Source organism: Cygnus atratus, chromosome 4 (assembly GCF_013377495.2).
Source record: "Cygnus atratus isolate AKBS03 ecotype Queensland, Australia chromosome 4, CAtr_DNAZoo_HiC_assembly, whole genome shotgun sequence".
Taxonomy (NCBI): Eukaryota; Metazoa; Chordata; class Aves; order Anseriformes; family Anatidae; genus Cygnus; species Cygnus atratus.
The window spans coordinates 65,576,241-65,592,720 of NC_066365.1; the positions used below are offsets into that span (position 1 = coordinate 65,576,241).

General features: G+C 40.4%; 1 protein-coding gene across 2 annotated transcripts in view; it reads left to right on the top strand.

Annotated features, from left to right (window-relative positions):
* Window positions 1–16,480, top strand: part of TBC1D14 (TBC1 domain family member 14) — a 66,720-nt gene that overhangs the window by 45,476 nt on the left and 4,764 nt on the right. For both annotated transcript variants that reach the window (XM_035547198.2, XM_035547199.2), the window contains 5 exons: window positions 128–222; window positions 1,271–1,342; window positions 2,732–2,860; window positions 5,844–5,953; window positions 13,715–13,973. In XM_035547198.2, coding sequence (XP_035403091.1) covers window positions 128–222; window positions 1,271–1,342; window positions 2,732–2,860; window positions 5,844–5,953; window positions 13,715–13,973 — 665 coding nt within the window. The remainder of the gene's footprint in view (window positions 1–127; window positions 223–1,270; window positions 1,343–2,731; window positions 2,861–5,843; window positions 5,954–13,714; window positions 13,974–16,480) is intronic.

Below are 16,480 nucleotides of genomic sequence, written 5' to 3' on the forward strand. Positions count from 1 at the left end.
CATCCCTGGCATGCCTTGCCTTCTCTCTCTCGCTTTCTCTTTTCCCTCATTGCTTTATAACATGGTGCGTGGGGAGAATAACGTGCAGTGACCCATGTAATAAATGCAGTAATTTTGGCTTTTGTAGATGCTGGATTTTCTGCAGCTGACAGAGAAGCAAGTTTGGAGTTAATAAAACTGGATATCTCAAGAACGTTTCCTAATCTCTGTATATTCCAGCAGGTAAGTAATGTTAACTTTTACTATGAATACTCAGATAAAGTAAGTTTACAAAATCTTGTTCGTCCCTGGGTTGAAACAGCCCACGATGATCAAATCTGAAGGAGCAGACATCTTGAGAGAACAAGTTCCTAGAGCTTTTGGAAGTTTAGAAGAGACTAACTCTAAGGTACTCATTGGGAGGAAGGAAAGAAAACGATCTGCTGCCTTATCATCATGTCTTGATTCATCTAATCCAGTTCACGCTGGGTTCTGTCTAGGTGGTACAGGTTAGTGTTTCCAAGTCAGTGAACCAACACTGTTGGGTTGCAAATAAATGCTAAGTGAGAGAGAGCACAGCTCAAGCGAGCAAAATTTGGACATCTTTTTTTGTTGTTGTTCCATGAAAGGCCGATGTAACTTGTGTGTTTTTGGTGTGCTTTAATAACTCATTTTAAGCAAATATTTTGTCTTTCTATACACAAATTTCAGCATGCCTATTAAAAAATGGAGGGTTTGATGAATCAGCATTCTTGGGTTGAAAACTTCTCCCTTTGGAAATTCTCAGCCAGCTATAATACTTGGTGCTTGACATGGCAGCTGTTTATAGTCTACAACATAAAATTGTTTTTGTCCATAGATGTCACGCTTGATACGATCTGTGGGTGTGTTACAGCATATTGTTGTTTTAACTGTTCTCTTCATGATTGCGTTCTGCCTCTAGTCTAATAGACAATTAAGTAGTTCTCATTAGCGTTCTGCTTTCTTGGCACAATTGTCAAAATGCTCCTAAGCTATACTGAATCTCTTAGGCTTGCATTCCTCTTGTAGGAGAATACGATGCGTAACTGATGTACTGAATGAACTGTGTGCATCTGTAACGTGATACAGACAGCTCTTTCCTGCTTGTAAAGCTAAAGATTTTTTTGAAGGAGTTGGGGGTGTTCAGAGCCGTAGAGGGAAACAGCACGTCTTTAATCAAAAGCAATAGATACTGTCTATAGCATTGAAGGGTTTTGAATGTGCATGTTTACATACTTAGACATATTGTCTTGTTTTTGTTTAATTTTAGGGTGGTCCTTACCATGACACGTTGCACAGTATTTTAGGAGCCTATACTTGTTACAGACCTGATGTAGGCTATGTAAGTGAATCGTTCTTTCATCTGGGGTGGGGAGGGAGAACGAGGAGGAGGGAAGAGTGTGTTAATCAGCCCTTTGTAGACCAGCATTAAATTATTTTGTGAATAATTATGGGGTTTCTGTGTGCTTATATGCCAATACATGCTTGGGAGGTGTGTGTCATATATAATGGTTCTGCTGCTAAATTTAAACTTTTTAATAGGTTAAGTCATTGGAAAACTCAAAAGTACATATCTTTAGTGCTTGAAAATTGGTTTTGAAAGAGAAGATGTAATTAAATTGGTCCTTTGAAGTACATACTGTTCTTAATGGCAGTGTTACTGAGACTGTTCCATTGAATTGTGTTTCTTATTCCTCTTGATACGTGTTTCTGTGCCTTGGTGTTGTGAGCTTCTGGAGCTGTCTGTAAAGCAGCATCCATCACGGCCACGTGAGCTTCCTCAAAGTATTCAAAGTAGTGATCATGAAAGGACCGAGTGGATTTCAGATACTTTATTTAGTCTGGGGGAGAAAAAAGCAAAACAAAACAACAACAGAAAAATACAGAGCAGGGATGTGTATAAGAGCTTGTTTATTTGGGACCTACCGTTTTATAGAAGGCGAATGTAGAAAAATACCATTTCTCTTCTGTGAGTAGCACTGGCTACTTGGCAAAATCTGAACGTGACTGCCTGGAAACTAGAAAAAAAGCAGATGAGGTGGTGTGCTTCATTTGGCATGGAACCTGTTGTTGTGTTAGGAAGGAGCTCGTTCCTCAGGTTTGCAGGAAGGACTGTCACACCTTGGTCCATGTGACCTGGTGATGGCAGCACTACGCCCTTTGGGTGGGTGAGTTTTGCCTAGTTTCTGTGCCAATTCCATAATAAGCTTGTGGAAAAATGTAACAATATCATGAGTTTATGGTAAATGAAACATGCGCTTTACTTAAAATGCTGCTGGTTGTCAAATGAACCATTGCAGCTCTCCATAGCTGCCAGGCTGCTGATTGAAAAAGAAACATGGTTAGTCTCTAGTGTCCTAGTACAGCTTTTCACAGATCAAGGTGGATATGCCCCATTCCTATGAGAAGAGGGACCAGAAAAAAATCTTCATTCTGCTCTTCAGAAAGAGCTTTATTCTGCATAGTTGAGAGTGATGTCATCCTGGCCTTTTTTAGGAATTTTACTTGGAGTCTCTGAAAGGAGGCGAGATGGGGATCATTAGCTTCCGTGCTCTCAGCATTCAATACCAAGTGGTTATGCAGGTTAAAAAAAACCTCCCTTTCTGAAAGTTTTGCAAAATTAAATAGCTCAGTGAATGTGTTAAACAGTAGTGATTGCAACGACAAAATGGGGCAGTGTTCTTGAAAGAATACAGTTCTTGTTGAACGGTGATGCTTTTTCTTTTTTCAGGTACAGGGCATGTCATTCATAGCAGCAGTATTAATCTTGAACTTGGATACTGCAGATGCCTTCATTGCTTTTTCTAACCTTTTAAATAAACCCTGTCAGATGGCGTTTTTCCGTGTGGACCATGGCCTTGTAAGTATGCAATAAAATGGTACTCTACGTATTGTGGATATGTTTAAGTACAGTTTAAAAAAAAGCATGACATCAGTAACCTGGAAAATAAGTCTGAATTTATTTTAAGGCAACATGCTTGATAAAAATTTTTAAAAAATAGCAGAGGCACACGTGCACCCCCTCAAAACAAACAAACAAACCAAACTGGAACTAAAAACACCCCAGCAAGCTTCTGAAGAGGCAAGTGAATGAAGTTGTTCAGCTGCTGAGTATTTTATGATGCTCAGAGAATAGTTATGAGAATATTGTTGTACATGTTCTTAAATTTGAGCACTGTAGTTGAAAGCTGAAAACAGCTTAATAGTTTTAGAAGTGGTTTGAAGGTGCTTTTTATACCAAACTAACACATTGCTTAAATAGGCTCCCGAAAGAGCTGGATTTCCCATCTCTTTACTCTGTAGCAGTTATGTTTTCAAGATGGCGTGGGGGAAATCAGATGAGCAGACAACCCTCTCCTTCCCAATTTTCAATGAAAGTTGGGTGCCTTATTCACACTCTGTTGTCTGAAATTCTTTGTTAGCATGTATACTGGGCTGCTTGTGTACCACAGCAAAGTAAGACTCATCTCCTGAAATACATTTTTATTTTTAAAGTATTTTTCAAAAAAAATATGGCACTCTGTATTTCCTTTTCACTTATTTACCCATTAATGCTATAAAAATAGGATCGGCTTTCTCAAGGGTTTAAATGGGAGAAATAAAGCAGGGGAATGGATGACATCAACAGCGATCACCTGCATTGGTTAAACAGTGGGACACTAGGGATCCTATTGGAATTTTCTGCTGGAAAAACATGTGTAATTCCTTGTTACAGCTTCTGAGTCTCATCAGTTGTAAATGCCTGTGGGAGATGTACAACAGCTCAGACAGCATTGCTACAAGCAGTATCAGTCATCTCCATTACTAGTTTGAAAAAGGAGGATGTGCTCATGCATGCAGTGTGTAAATATAGATCTTTTGAAGATGGTTTCAGAATTAAATTTGCTAAAATAAGATGTTTGTTAGCTGAAATGCTGTTTCTAGTTTCCCCTTGGAAAGTGCCCTTTAGTTTTGTTAGCTTAGACAAGTAGAGGCTACGTGATAGAGGAATGCCTACAGAACAGGAGAGGTGGTGCTACGTGAAGGAGTATTAACATACTGTGAAATTGCAAAGCCATGATTCACACCACAAGGAAAACTGTGTACCTAGTGGTGAGACAAAGTGAGATGTTTTTGTCTTCCTGTGGTTAATACTCTGATCTGTTGTGTATCCTGAACTTTTTTTGGTCAGTTTTACAGCTTAATACTCAAATGCTAATTTGTCTTATATTGGTTTTACTTTTTCTAATTTATTTAAGAGGTACTTCTGGAAATCATAGTAATTTATTCTGAATTCACTTCATTTATTTTCTTCGTTCAATTTTTATTAAACAGGATTTTTTTAATTACTACTAAGTAAATGTCTTACTGTATGTTGATTCGATCAAGATAAATACCTGAACTGCTACTGCATTTCTGATTGAGCTGCCTTCATTTCTATCAACAGATGTGATTTGTGGCAGTTATGTGTAAAAATCCCTGCTTTAAAGTACTTCTGAAATGCTTTAGTAGGACTTTTTTTCATTGTGGTGTTGGCTCATAAACAGAACATTTTGGAAGTATGACCGTCTTACATTACCTGCTTCCTTCTTTATGCTTATGAATCTCACACGATGCTTGGACTTTGTGTATTTAACAATACATATTGGGAAGTTCTCAGTTGTAGAGTTCTCTGAAGTGGGTTTCTAGGTTTCTATTTTCCTGTTTACCGTGAAGCTTTTTCTGACTAATGGGTGGTTTAGAGATTTTACCTAACTTTGTACCTAATTTCTGTAGCATTCCCATCTCAGATTGGCTTGAAAGTCAATTTTTTATGTGCTGCTATTAACGAAGGTAGTCTAGAATTTGTCACTACGTTCAGATGAAACAGGAAAACATTTCTATAAGGTTATCGAAAAACAGGTAAGCATCTGTCATCCTTTTAAAGGATTTCACACAAAAGGCTTCTCTTTTACTGTCATGGTGTATTGGGGAAAAGCACGCTGGTACAACTTGTACTTCAGAGATACCACAACCATTCTTTATTGCATTCTTTATTTACAAGAGATTGTAATTAAAAATACTGAGTCATTCAAGAACTTTGTTAAACTTTTCTTCCTGCAGGAGTAAGAGGATTAGGGTGGAAAAGTTAAAAAAGACTTTTGTTTTTAACTCTTAGTTGGATAGGAATATTTTCTTTTTGCATACCCCCTGTTTCTATTTTGTCCTAAATATTCAAATTTTTAAAATAACATTCAAGTTTTCATGTTAAAAGCAGTACAGTTAAGGGGATAAGGTATCAGATGGGGGTTGGAATCTGTTTCTCTTGCATAAGTGTTTTGTCCTGATCTTCAGCTTTTCTGTTCTATTTACGATAAAAATAATTATCTCATTTTTAAAATGTGTTGTACTATAGAAACTTTGGTATTAGAATATGATTTCTGATTGGAGCCAAATGGACTCATCACTCTTGCTATGGACTATTAAATTATTTTAGTTTTGTATTTCATTTTGTAATCCATTGGGTCTTGGATGTTGTTCAGTGTAACATTAGGTTACTGCCACAAACATAAAGCACCATTCTGTTATCATAATTATTTTGAGTAATCAGCAAATAACTTCTTCCCTGATGATGTTTTTCTTTCCAAAGGAAGCTGGCCAAGACTCACAACAATAATGATATTGTTTAATGTGAGAACAAAATCTAGGATGGATCTTAAACTGTGTGTTTGCAGATGCTGTCTGTTACGCAAATGTTTAGCTCTGTATTGCATCATGTAATTCATATGATTGTATTTTTGAAGAACGTGAATCCAACAACAGACAATATATTGAAGTCTATTGATAATAGAGCTAACTGTTTTTTCTCCCTATTGTTTTCACAGATGTTGACTTACTTTGCTGCATTTGAGGTATTCTTTGAAGAAAATCTGCCAAAGCTATTTGCTCACTTCAAAAAAAATAACTTAACTCCAGATATTTACCTTATTGATTGGTAAGACATTGACAGTATAATTACTAATATGCATACTAGTTTATAGCTCCGTGTCTGTATTCTTGACATAAGCTGGAGTGGTTTTGGGCTGTTTTAGTATTCTTTTGTTAAGATAAAAGCTTTATCTTGTGTTCAGTAATTGAATTTGTCAATCCAAATCGTTCCCACAGACTTACAGAATCATAGAATCACAGGATGGTTTGGGTTGGAAGGGACCTTAAAGCCCACCCAATTTCATTCCCCTGCCATGGGCAGGGACACCTCCCAAAGCTGTAAGTTGCAAAGAAAACAAGCGCTTAGGCTTTTGGAAGGATGAACTATGACTCTTGGGCAGCATTCTACTCGTATGTTCAGTGGCCTCAGATCCTATTTAGAGGGTCCCCAGCACAGATTGGTTTTAATTACTACGGCTATTTCACTTAGTAGACAAGGAGTTACAGTCTTTTTATCTGGTGAAATTCCCCTTCTTTTTAGCTCTATTACAGCCTTAGAGATGAAAAAGACATAGGTCTTATTTGCAGACCTGTCAAATTTTATCATGATATTACTTTATTGTCAATTTCAGGAAGATATGAAATCTTTTTTGTGCAAACTGGTTTGCCTTTGAATTGTTGACAGCTTCTTCTGTTGTCAAGTGTTTGACTAAATACTTTCAGTAAAAGACAAAATTCCCAGTAGCAGCAATTTTTTCTGAGATTGATAAGTTGTTATTTCAGAAAACACTTTTGACTGTTAATCTATCTGAACCAAGCTCTCAATGTCCTTGTGATCTTTCAGAGCTTGTTGTTAGCACTGAACACGTTGCTGATCCATTGAACAGAAATCCCTTTGGAGTTGTTCTGTCCAGTCTCACAGCTAGAAGTTTCACTAGGTGAGCTTTCTCAGTATCATGGAGTGCCTGAGATCACCTGGTCCAAACTTTAAGTGGGGTCAGCGATGGGAAGTTACTGAGGACCTTAGCTAGTAGGGTTTTGAATATATTCAAGGATGGAGACTCCACAACCTTTCTAGGCCATCCACAACCTTTCCAGGCAACCTGTTCCAGTGTTAACCACTGTCACAGAGAAGTTTTTATTTTCTCATGTTTAAATAGAGTTTCCTGTGTTTCAATTTGTGCCTATTGGCTCTTGTCCTTTAACAGGATATGACTGTGAGGAGGCTGTCTCAATCTTCTTTACTCCCTCTTGTTTTGTATTTTCACACCTTGCAAGCCATCTCCCTTCATGGCTCAACAGACCCAGCTCTCTCAGCCTCTCCCTGTGTATCAGATGCTCCAAGCCTTTAATGACATTTGTGGCAAGCTGGACTTGTGCCAGTGTGTCTGTGTGTCTTGTGCTGGGAAGCCCCGAGCTGACCTCACCGGTGCTGAGAAGAAAGGAGAGGTCACCTGCCTTGGCCTGCTGGCAGTGCTGTTCCTGCTGCAGCCCAGGAGGTTGGCGTTCTGTGTTCCCAAGGCTTGTGTTTAACCTCTTGTCCACCAGGACCTCCAGGTCCTTTGCTGCAAAGCTTCTTTGCAGCCTGTTGGTTTCACATGTGTACCGGTGCTTCTTTTTTTTTTTTTTTTCTTTTTTCCTGCCCAGCTGCAGGATTTGGCATTACCCTTTGTTGAACTTCACGAGACTCATGTCAGCTCATTTCTCCAGTGTATTCCTCTAGAGCGGTGGATTAACCACTATTCCCAGTTTTGTACCACCTGCAAACTTGCTGAGGGTAGAGTCTGATCCATCATCTATGTCTGTAATTAAATTACTTAAAAGTATTGGCTGAGTATCAAACCCTGGAGTATTCTAGCAGTGTGCTGGCTTGAAACTTTACTTGCTGCCACTGATTAATAACTTTCTGAGCTTGGCAGTTCAGCCAATTTTGAGTCCATCTCACTCTTCATTTATCTAGTCCATACTTCATCAGTTCATCAGCGAGGATTTTATGGGAGACTGTGGTGAAAATCTTGCTACAATCAAGATGGGCAGTATCTACTCCGCATCCACCAAGACACTCATCATAGAAGGCTATCAGGTTTTTCAGGCGTTATTTTGCCTTCAGAAATCCATACTGACTTGTCCCAATAATCTTTTTGTCCTTGTTAAGTTCTTCTAGTCCTCAGGAACCTCTCCAAGTCACCATGATCTTTAAAATACCATTGAGAGCAGCCTCACAATGACACCAGACAGTTTCCTCAGCACTCAGGGGTTTCTCGCCAGGACCCATGCACTTGTATGTGCCCAGTTTGTTTAAATGTTCCTAACCTGATCCCTCTCTGCCCACGGTAGGGTTTCCTTGTCCAGACTTTCCCACTGGTCTGAAGGACCTGGGATTCCTGAAGGCAAGTCGTCTCAGTAGACTGAGGTGAAGAAGGCAGTGAGTAGCACAGCCTTCTGCATGTACCACTCCACCAGGTTCCCCGTCCCATTCAGCAGCAGGCCTGTGTTTTCCCTGATCTTTTTTCTGCTGGTGCACCTGTGCAGAGCCCTTCTAGTTGTCCTTAACAGCCATAGCCAGATTTAACTCCAGCTGGCCTTTGGTCTTCCATGTGTGCTCAGACAGTGTCTCTGTATTCCTCCAGGGACATCTTCCCCTCCTTATTCCTTTTGTATACTTTTGTCAGGAGCTTCTTTTTCATCCACACGGGCTTCCTGCTGCCTTTGAGTTCCTTTCATTTGCACATGCCTCTTGCACAGAGAATACTGTTGCATGGGTTTTGTCTGACTGTGCTGCTACACTGGGATTACATTTTAATGCAACGTGAGTAGGGGAATGAGGGGGGGTGTGATGGATAGGTTCATTTCTCCCAACATTTATAAATGCTATCAGAAAGTTTTTTATGGCTGAAGGCTGAGAACATAAGCTGAACTGGACTTCTTTACTGCATAGCAGGAAAATGCCAGAAAAATGCTGGAATAGGATAGAAGGAAAGGAAGAGGGCAGGGGCTGGTGTGTCCAATGACAAGAGGAAAGATGTTGAAATGATATTAAACCTCAGGAATGAGGACTACTTACAGTAGTCCTGTCCAGTCCTATACTAAACTTCTTCACATTTGTCTCGAGCTAGTCAGCTTGTCCAACCGTGTCTTTGGTTTTGTTAGGCAGTGGGGTTGGTGTTCGACTGTGAGAGATATTGGTGAGATTTTTAAATGTCTGCATATGTGCATGTATGTATTTATACATATTTTTGTGTCTGAACATATATACGTATATATACTTCCTACTTCAAAAATCCTTTGATCCCATAGGAAGCAAATTTAGATCTTTCTAATAGCCACTGGGAATTAATGAGAATTGGAGTTTATATCTGCTGTCCTTCCATTATAATTAGTACGGAACTAGCCAGGAAGTAATACAGGAAAGATGCAAGGGAAAATGGGGTGGGTCAGTGTCCTTGCAAGTGAGTAACTATTAAAGCAAAGGACTTTTTAAAATTTTGTTTCTAATGTTGTCTGTGTCTCCTGAGTGACTGCCAGTTTGACAGGGAATTTGCTGTAATAGGGATACTACTCTGTGAAAAACAAAACCGTTTGTGGAAAGAAAGAAGTTTCAATTACGTTTCGTTCAAGGAAGAATATGGTGAAGTGTTGCTTGTGCAGCTCCACGCCCAGTGAATTCTCTAAGACATACAGACCTCCTGGGTGTGGGTAAAAATCTCAGTGAAACAGCCTTGCTCTGACAACATCACTTTTATTTAAAGGCATGTTTGCTCTGAGCTCCAGAGGGACACCTGCTGCTATTCCGGTGGCTGGCATGGTTACTGTGCAGGCATGTCTGCAGGAAATCTCAGCTGGTGCCAGCTCTGGGGGGACTCCAGTAGCCAGTGCCGCGCAGACCAGTTGCTGGGAAACCTCCTGCAATTACAGCGGGATCGACTGGTCTCCTTTGTGCTCCTCCGCGTATCCGGTGCCGCAGGGAACGGCGGTGAAATTGGTATGCCTAAATCATTTGTTGGAGGGACGTGCCAAGGAAAAAGCAGTGCTACGCAAGTGATGTAATGCTGCTTTGGGCATTCTTGGGGCTGGTGGAGGATTTAGGGAGTGCAGCTTCCCTGCCAGTTCACTGCCTTCTATGACAGCAGGACGTCAAGGACTTAAGAATTTAATTAAAAGGTACAGCAGAATGATTATCAGCGGATACCTGTCACAAGTAAGGCATCTCTTTTAAAAAGGACCCACGTGCTTCAGGCTCAAATTCCAACTGCTATTTCTCCTGGTAAAAATTCAAAAGCTAGACATGCTTTTACTTTTTTGTAGAATATAAAGGGAATCGAGTGTGCAAGGGCTGTAAAGAACGACATGCAGTCAGGTTCACAGAGAACAGAGAGGAAATAGTGTCTGACGAGGCCAGTTTTGGCCACTCAGCACTGTCAGCTGATAGACCACAGGCTCTTCTGAGCAGAGCAGAATGTGGCTTTACAAAGGACACACGCGGTCTATTTATGGCCTGCTGCTAATATACAAATACCTCTTTGCTCCCACTCGGAAAAATGATTTGGGCAATAATTATAGCCCGGAGCTTTGTTGGTACCGATGGCTAAACCAGTGTTCTTTAATATTGCATTGACCGTGATTGTGCTCTGTGAACACGAACTTTCTATTGACACCCTTTACTTGCTATGATAAAGGTCCAAGCCATTTTGTTTGTGTGGATGTTTGTAGTGGGCACTTGCAGTGAAATATTTATGGGCTTGCTGTCTGTCACGACAGGAAAAATGTAATCCGTGTCATGCCAGTAACATCCCACCCCCAAAAAGTGAAGCTCAAGATTATGCTTTCAGTGCGTGCTGCCTTTTCAAAGAAAAAATGGATCAGAAACCTCAAAAATTCTGTCCAGAGGTTTCTCGTGACATCCGAATTTCTTGATTTGGAGTTGTTGTTACAGACTCCAAAAAATTAGTCTTCAGCATAATTTACAGTGTGCTGATCCTCATGTCACTGCAGGTTAGAGTGAAGTCAAGTGAAGCTCTGCATTGCCATGTAGCACACCTAGGCAAGAGAACAGGGCTTTTTGGGTGCTTCTGACTTGATGAAATTGCCCAGAAACTAGCAAGGTATTTGTATTGAGGCATTTTCGAATGCAGTCAAATTTATTAAGATGTTGCTCTGTTGCAGTCAGTACAGCATAGTACGTAATGGGCACCTTTTTCTTACCCCTATAAGGGGCAAAGTAAATGCTTCCGCTTTCTTCAACTTCAATGATTTTAAAATTGTACTAAATAAACTTAACAATCTTACTCCAGTAACCCTAAAGGTGCTGATGAGAATGGTTCTCATTATATAATGATAGATGTCTATAATGCCACTATGCAATGAAGTAATGCACAAACTCTTAGAAAGATGCAGTGTCTCAAAGCAGATGTAGATGAAATAGATAAAAATGTAACTAAAAAGTAGTGTACCAGAATAAAGCAGAGAGGATCCGAGAGTAAGATCAAAAGCTGAGTTAATGTAGCAGTTTCCACAACTGAACTCAGAAGTTGTAGTTTTTTTTTGTGTGCTGTTAAAAATGGCCACGAGAATGTGCAGTACGAGAATATCTCGGATCTGGTTTGCACTGGCGTTGTTGTGCCTGAGTTGTCGATCCAAAATCTGGCACACCTGCCTTCAGCATTCTTGCTAACAATATCTTATGAAGACTTTTTAATTGAAAAAAAAAGGGGGGGGGGGGGGAGAGTGATTAAAATAGAGCCTGTGATGATCATGGTAACAGTGCTTTCTTGATAAGATGATGGTCATGTGCTTCCCCTGTGAGCAGCAAACTAGCCAGGATTTCATGCGTCTACCTCAAAGTACGCATTCATCGTAAGCAGGGCCGGGAGCTGCAGGAGCATCTGTCCGGTACTTATTTTTTTCCTCTTCCAGACAGATAGCAGCCAGAACCCTGCATTTACAGTTCTTTGACACTGGTCATCTCCGTGCTCGTTAGCTGCCTTGTCTGCATCTTGGACTTCAGGGAGCTGAAAGAGAGCAGCAGGCAGAAAATCATCCTGCAGTCCGTGCAGGCAGATCATGTGCAAGCGGTGTGCTAGCACTGCTGCAGCTGCTTTATTGCTGTAATAAATTTCAGCTGGCTTTCAGAGCAGTAGCTCAGATGTCTAATAAAAATGTCTTTCTGGAGGAAATGTTTTAAGGGAGCAAAGACTGGATCCATTCTTAGCAGAAACGATTCCTGCTGTTGTGTCATTGCTTATTCTAGGGGGCCCAATCTCCATCCGTAGGGCTTGATGCATTTAATTCCATGATAGTATTAATGAAAGTTAATTGCTTTATGAATTTCTTGCAAATTGCACTTCCATGCAAATTATGAAGAGATCAGTGTCAAATACCTTATTTGACGTGATAGCTTTTTTATGTGAGTAAATCTTTTCCTACAAAAAGCAGTGTTCTGATAAATAGATGTGACTATTTCTTCTGACAGTTAATTTTCTGCATAGTTGCAGATTTAATACATGTGGGTTATTCACATTAGGTGTGAATCATGACAGAATAATAGCTTTTGTGAATAAAAACGGAGCAAAAAATAGAGGCATTGTTGCTTATGTTGAGGCAGGGCTAGCTGAGTGCCTGCTGCTCGGTGACCAGGAAAGTGTTCAGCTGAATTGCTTCCTATTGCACTGGTCTTTTTAAATGGAAAACCTGTTGCTGTTTCCTGTGCGCCTGTGTGTATAGACAACAAGCTGTAATTCTGCTGTGCAAGTATTCTGCAGTGAGACATTTTTATATGGGATGTGACTGTACAAAGATGCTGAAAGTATAGACGAAGTCTGTAACTCAGCACGTGCTCAGCCAATAACCCAAGGAAGCTGATACCATGCCATTCTTCTACATTCAAATGTGTTTGTATGTATATATATATATATACATGTTCGTATATATATATGAACAGTAGGTGTTTTTTTTTTTCAATCCAGCCTCTACCGCTTTCTTAATTAAGCTTTTTTGGAGAACAGAATTTTAACGATTTCCACTTGATATAAAAAATATTGCTATAAAATGTGAAAACAGAATGAAATGAAATAGTGCAGGATGCTTAACCTGCAATTTACTTGTCACCTGAATTTGTGCAAATGGCCTGATCTCTTATTGCTGCTTATAAAATACAAAATTTTCCTATTTTCCTGAAGTGTGACGACTCAGAGAAGCGTTATACTTGATGGGTCATCATTCAAATAATCTGACATAGTAAAAAGCAAATATTGCAGAAAACCTTTGATGATTAGAATTTGCTGGGAAAATAAATTGATTTCTATTCTATACCTATATATGTGTGTGTGTATTATATCTCCATTCCGTTGTATTTTTTTTATGTAAACCAGAATTTCTTAAATGAAAAAGGAGAAGGTGTGTGTGTGCGCGCCTGAAATCCTAAGCACAAGAGAAGTACTGTTAGATTCAGCATACGTGAAAATAAATTTTGTGTTAAAAGATATGGGAAGGTTGTATTTATAGCTGATGTTTTGGTGACCTCTGCTGGAGAAAGAATTATTTGCAGCTTTAGAGAGCGCAGCAAAATGTTCTGCAGTGCATATGTGGAGAAAAATTAGGCCTGGAACCCCAGGTGATGGTGATATGCTGTAACTGTTGTACTAGTGTAGTACAATTTTATATTCTTTCCTGTATTGCTATGCAGCAACTAATAGGAGTACTTCTGACATACAAAGGGGATATTCATATTTGAGAAGCCTCAAACTTGCTAATGAGCAGTCTGTGTACTTCTGTGAGCATCCAAGACGTTTTTCTTGTCCAGTAACTGTGAAAATTTTACTCTGTTTTTCAGGATATTCACGTTGTACAGCAAATCTTTGCCACTAGACTTGGCTTGTCGTGTCTGGGATGTGTTCTGCCGTGATGGAGAAGAGTTCTTATTTCGTACAGCCCTGGGAATATTAAAACTTTTTGAAGATATTTTGACCAAAATGGACTTCATTCATATAGCTCAGTTTTTAACAAAGCTACCAGAGGACTTACCTTCAGAAGAGTTCTTTACGTCTATTGCTGCCATTCAGATGCAAAGTAGAAACAAAAAGTGGGCTCAGGTAAAGAAGATGCTGATCTTTGATTATCAGATGAATGTACGGTACTCATGGAGAATGTTTTACACCGAGTATTTGATTTTGTGGGTGGGTAGGACTACGTAGCTTGCTGTGTGTTCGGTATGCATTCAGGTGAGTGGGTTGCCTGAGCTTTTTTCTCTGGAAAGGGAGACCTCAGTCGACACTCAGAATGGAAATGTTAGAGTTGATGAAGTAAAGTATCATACGGCTTTTTTAGTTTATTTATTACAAAGACTGCTACCAGCATTACAGCATGATACATAAATGCAGAAGTTCGCTCTTTGGGATAAGATGAGAATCGGTCAGGACAGTATCATTATATGTTAACCCTGAGGAGTTTGCCTAATTTGGGGCTGTACAGAAGTGACCACATCTCTGATTCCTTTAATGACATTTAGCACTGAAGTCTTCGCTTCAAAAAATTGCTGTCTCATCACTGCAATTCCCAATTAAATTTCAGTTTACAGAAAAAAGGTGGAAGCATGTTGTCTGAATGTGGAAATGGCTGTGTGCATTCATGCTGGAGAGTTAGGTCAAATGCACTCCATAGCAGTTGGAAGGGAAACTTTTTTTTTTTTTTTAATTATTTCAAAGCAGTAATGCAGCCTGTTTCATGAGTTCTGCCCAGTCTATACAAATTATTTTTTGGGGGGGGCAGAACTGAAAGGTGACATTAAACTTGGTGGTTATGGCAATTCAGCCGTGAGTGGGAGCTTATGGCTTTTTCCTGGAGTAATGGTAGATGGGAGGTAGCACCAACGTGCTGTTTGAGATGAGAATTCCTAACCGTTCGTGGCAGGAGCTGGTTGTAGTGTTCTGAGCCTTTCCGTGCGGGTAGGGGGGAGCATGGCCTGTGCTGCCCAGCTGAGAACAGAGCACTGCTAGCATTTCCTCTCTGACACAGGCTTCCTCACAGCTTATCTTGCATTTACCTTCTGGGCTTCATCATAAGCTACTAGTACAGATCCACCTTTGTTTCTGTCCTCAAGAGCATTGTTCAGCCAGCAGTGTCTCTACAAGTAGCCTTCCAGTCTTGTTCCTTGTTCAGATAGTTCACTTTCTTTGAGCATGTCCTGTGTGGGTGACCGTCACATACCAAATAAATTCTCAGCCTACTGCTGCTTCAAGTGTTTGCAGAGATGGGGAGATAGGAGTCTTATTCTGCCAAATACCCCCAGGTAACCAGCTTTCAGCTGTTCTCTGCCAGTGCTTTTCAGCCTGTGATAACTGTAAAGGTTTGGTGGTGATACTCTCAACAGGACAATGACTTCAAAAATAATTTAGCCCTAGCAGTCCTCCTCATCAGCTTCATTCTGACTGCGCTGGAATTTACCAGATTGTTCTTGCTTGCTGTGGCAAACTGAAGAAAAAATGCTGCTGAACAGTGGAGCAAATAGATCTCAAGGAGAGCCAGCTCACTGTAGGGTTGGTATTGGCTGACATCTTACCTACCTTGTTGTCTTCTGCACCAGCTGGCTTTCTTCCCCGGCTAATTCCGTTACTGAGTAAGCTTCCGTCAGGAAGGCCTCTTCACTCTCTAGCCATCCCTTTCCAAGCCAGAAGTGAGTAGGAGCTATGAGTTTGCTTGTATCCTATACATACTGGAACTTTGCTGAGGTACCGCTATTGGAACTGGTAGTTCCGGTAGTGATCAGCACCGAGCCAACGAGGGTATGGGATTTTTTGCTTTTACAAAGATGCTGACTGAGGTGGCCTTTTACCTTTTTTCAGTCTTTAAAGTTCACCAAGATGAGTTTGGACTCAGAAGCCCGAACTTTGCTTTTCTAGGACAGGCTTTTGGTAGTGTGTGACTGGGCTGCAGAGTGGGAGCAGTAGTAGTTAGCAGTGCTGGGGCCTGTGGCAACACCCACCCACCCACCCAGGCTGTTTGAGAAGTTAGGCTGCAATTGCTGTGCTCCCTGGTTAGATAATTATTTTTGACTGCAAGTGTTTTGGTAGAAGTTAGACACTTTGCTGTAGTACCCATTTGTGGTTTCTTTTTTTGTTTGTATGTTTTGTTCTGTAGGGAAATACCTTTTCAAATTAACAAAATGAATGTCGACTGTGATGGATGCTCTGCTTTGGAGTTAAACTTCTGTGTGGACAGGCTGACCAGGGGCACTAGTTTGCAGAGGATGCCAAATGCTCTTGAGCTTAAAAGAGTGGGGTTGTCCCATCTCAGCATCGTCTCGTTTGGTTACAGTAATTGTCCTGCATAAGCAAGCAGCATAGTTTGAGCTGCTGCTCCTGTGTTAGGAGTGTATTTGATTTTGTAGAGCTAAGAAGTCAAATTCAGACTCAGGTCTCAGCAGTAGGTATACTTGGTCCTCAGAAAAGCACTGAACCATGCACCTTGCTGTACTCTGGTAATTCTGGTGTTGGCATCCTGCGTGTCACGTTCTGGGATGATGCTGTCTAGAGATTATGTTTGTAGGACCTCATTTAGAATGTTACAGGCTGCTTACTAATCCTGCTTCCCTCGTCAGACA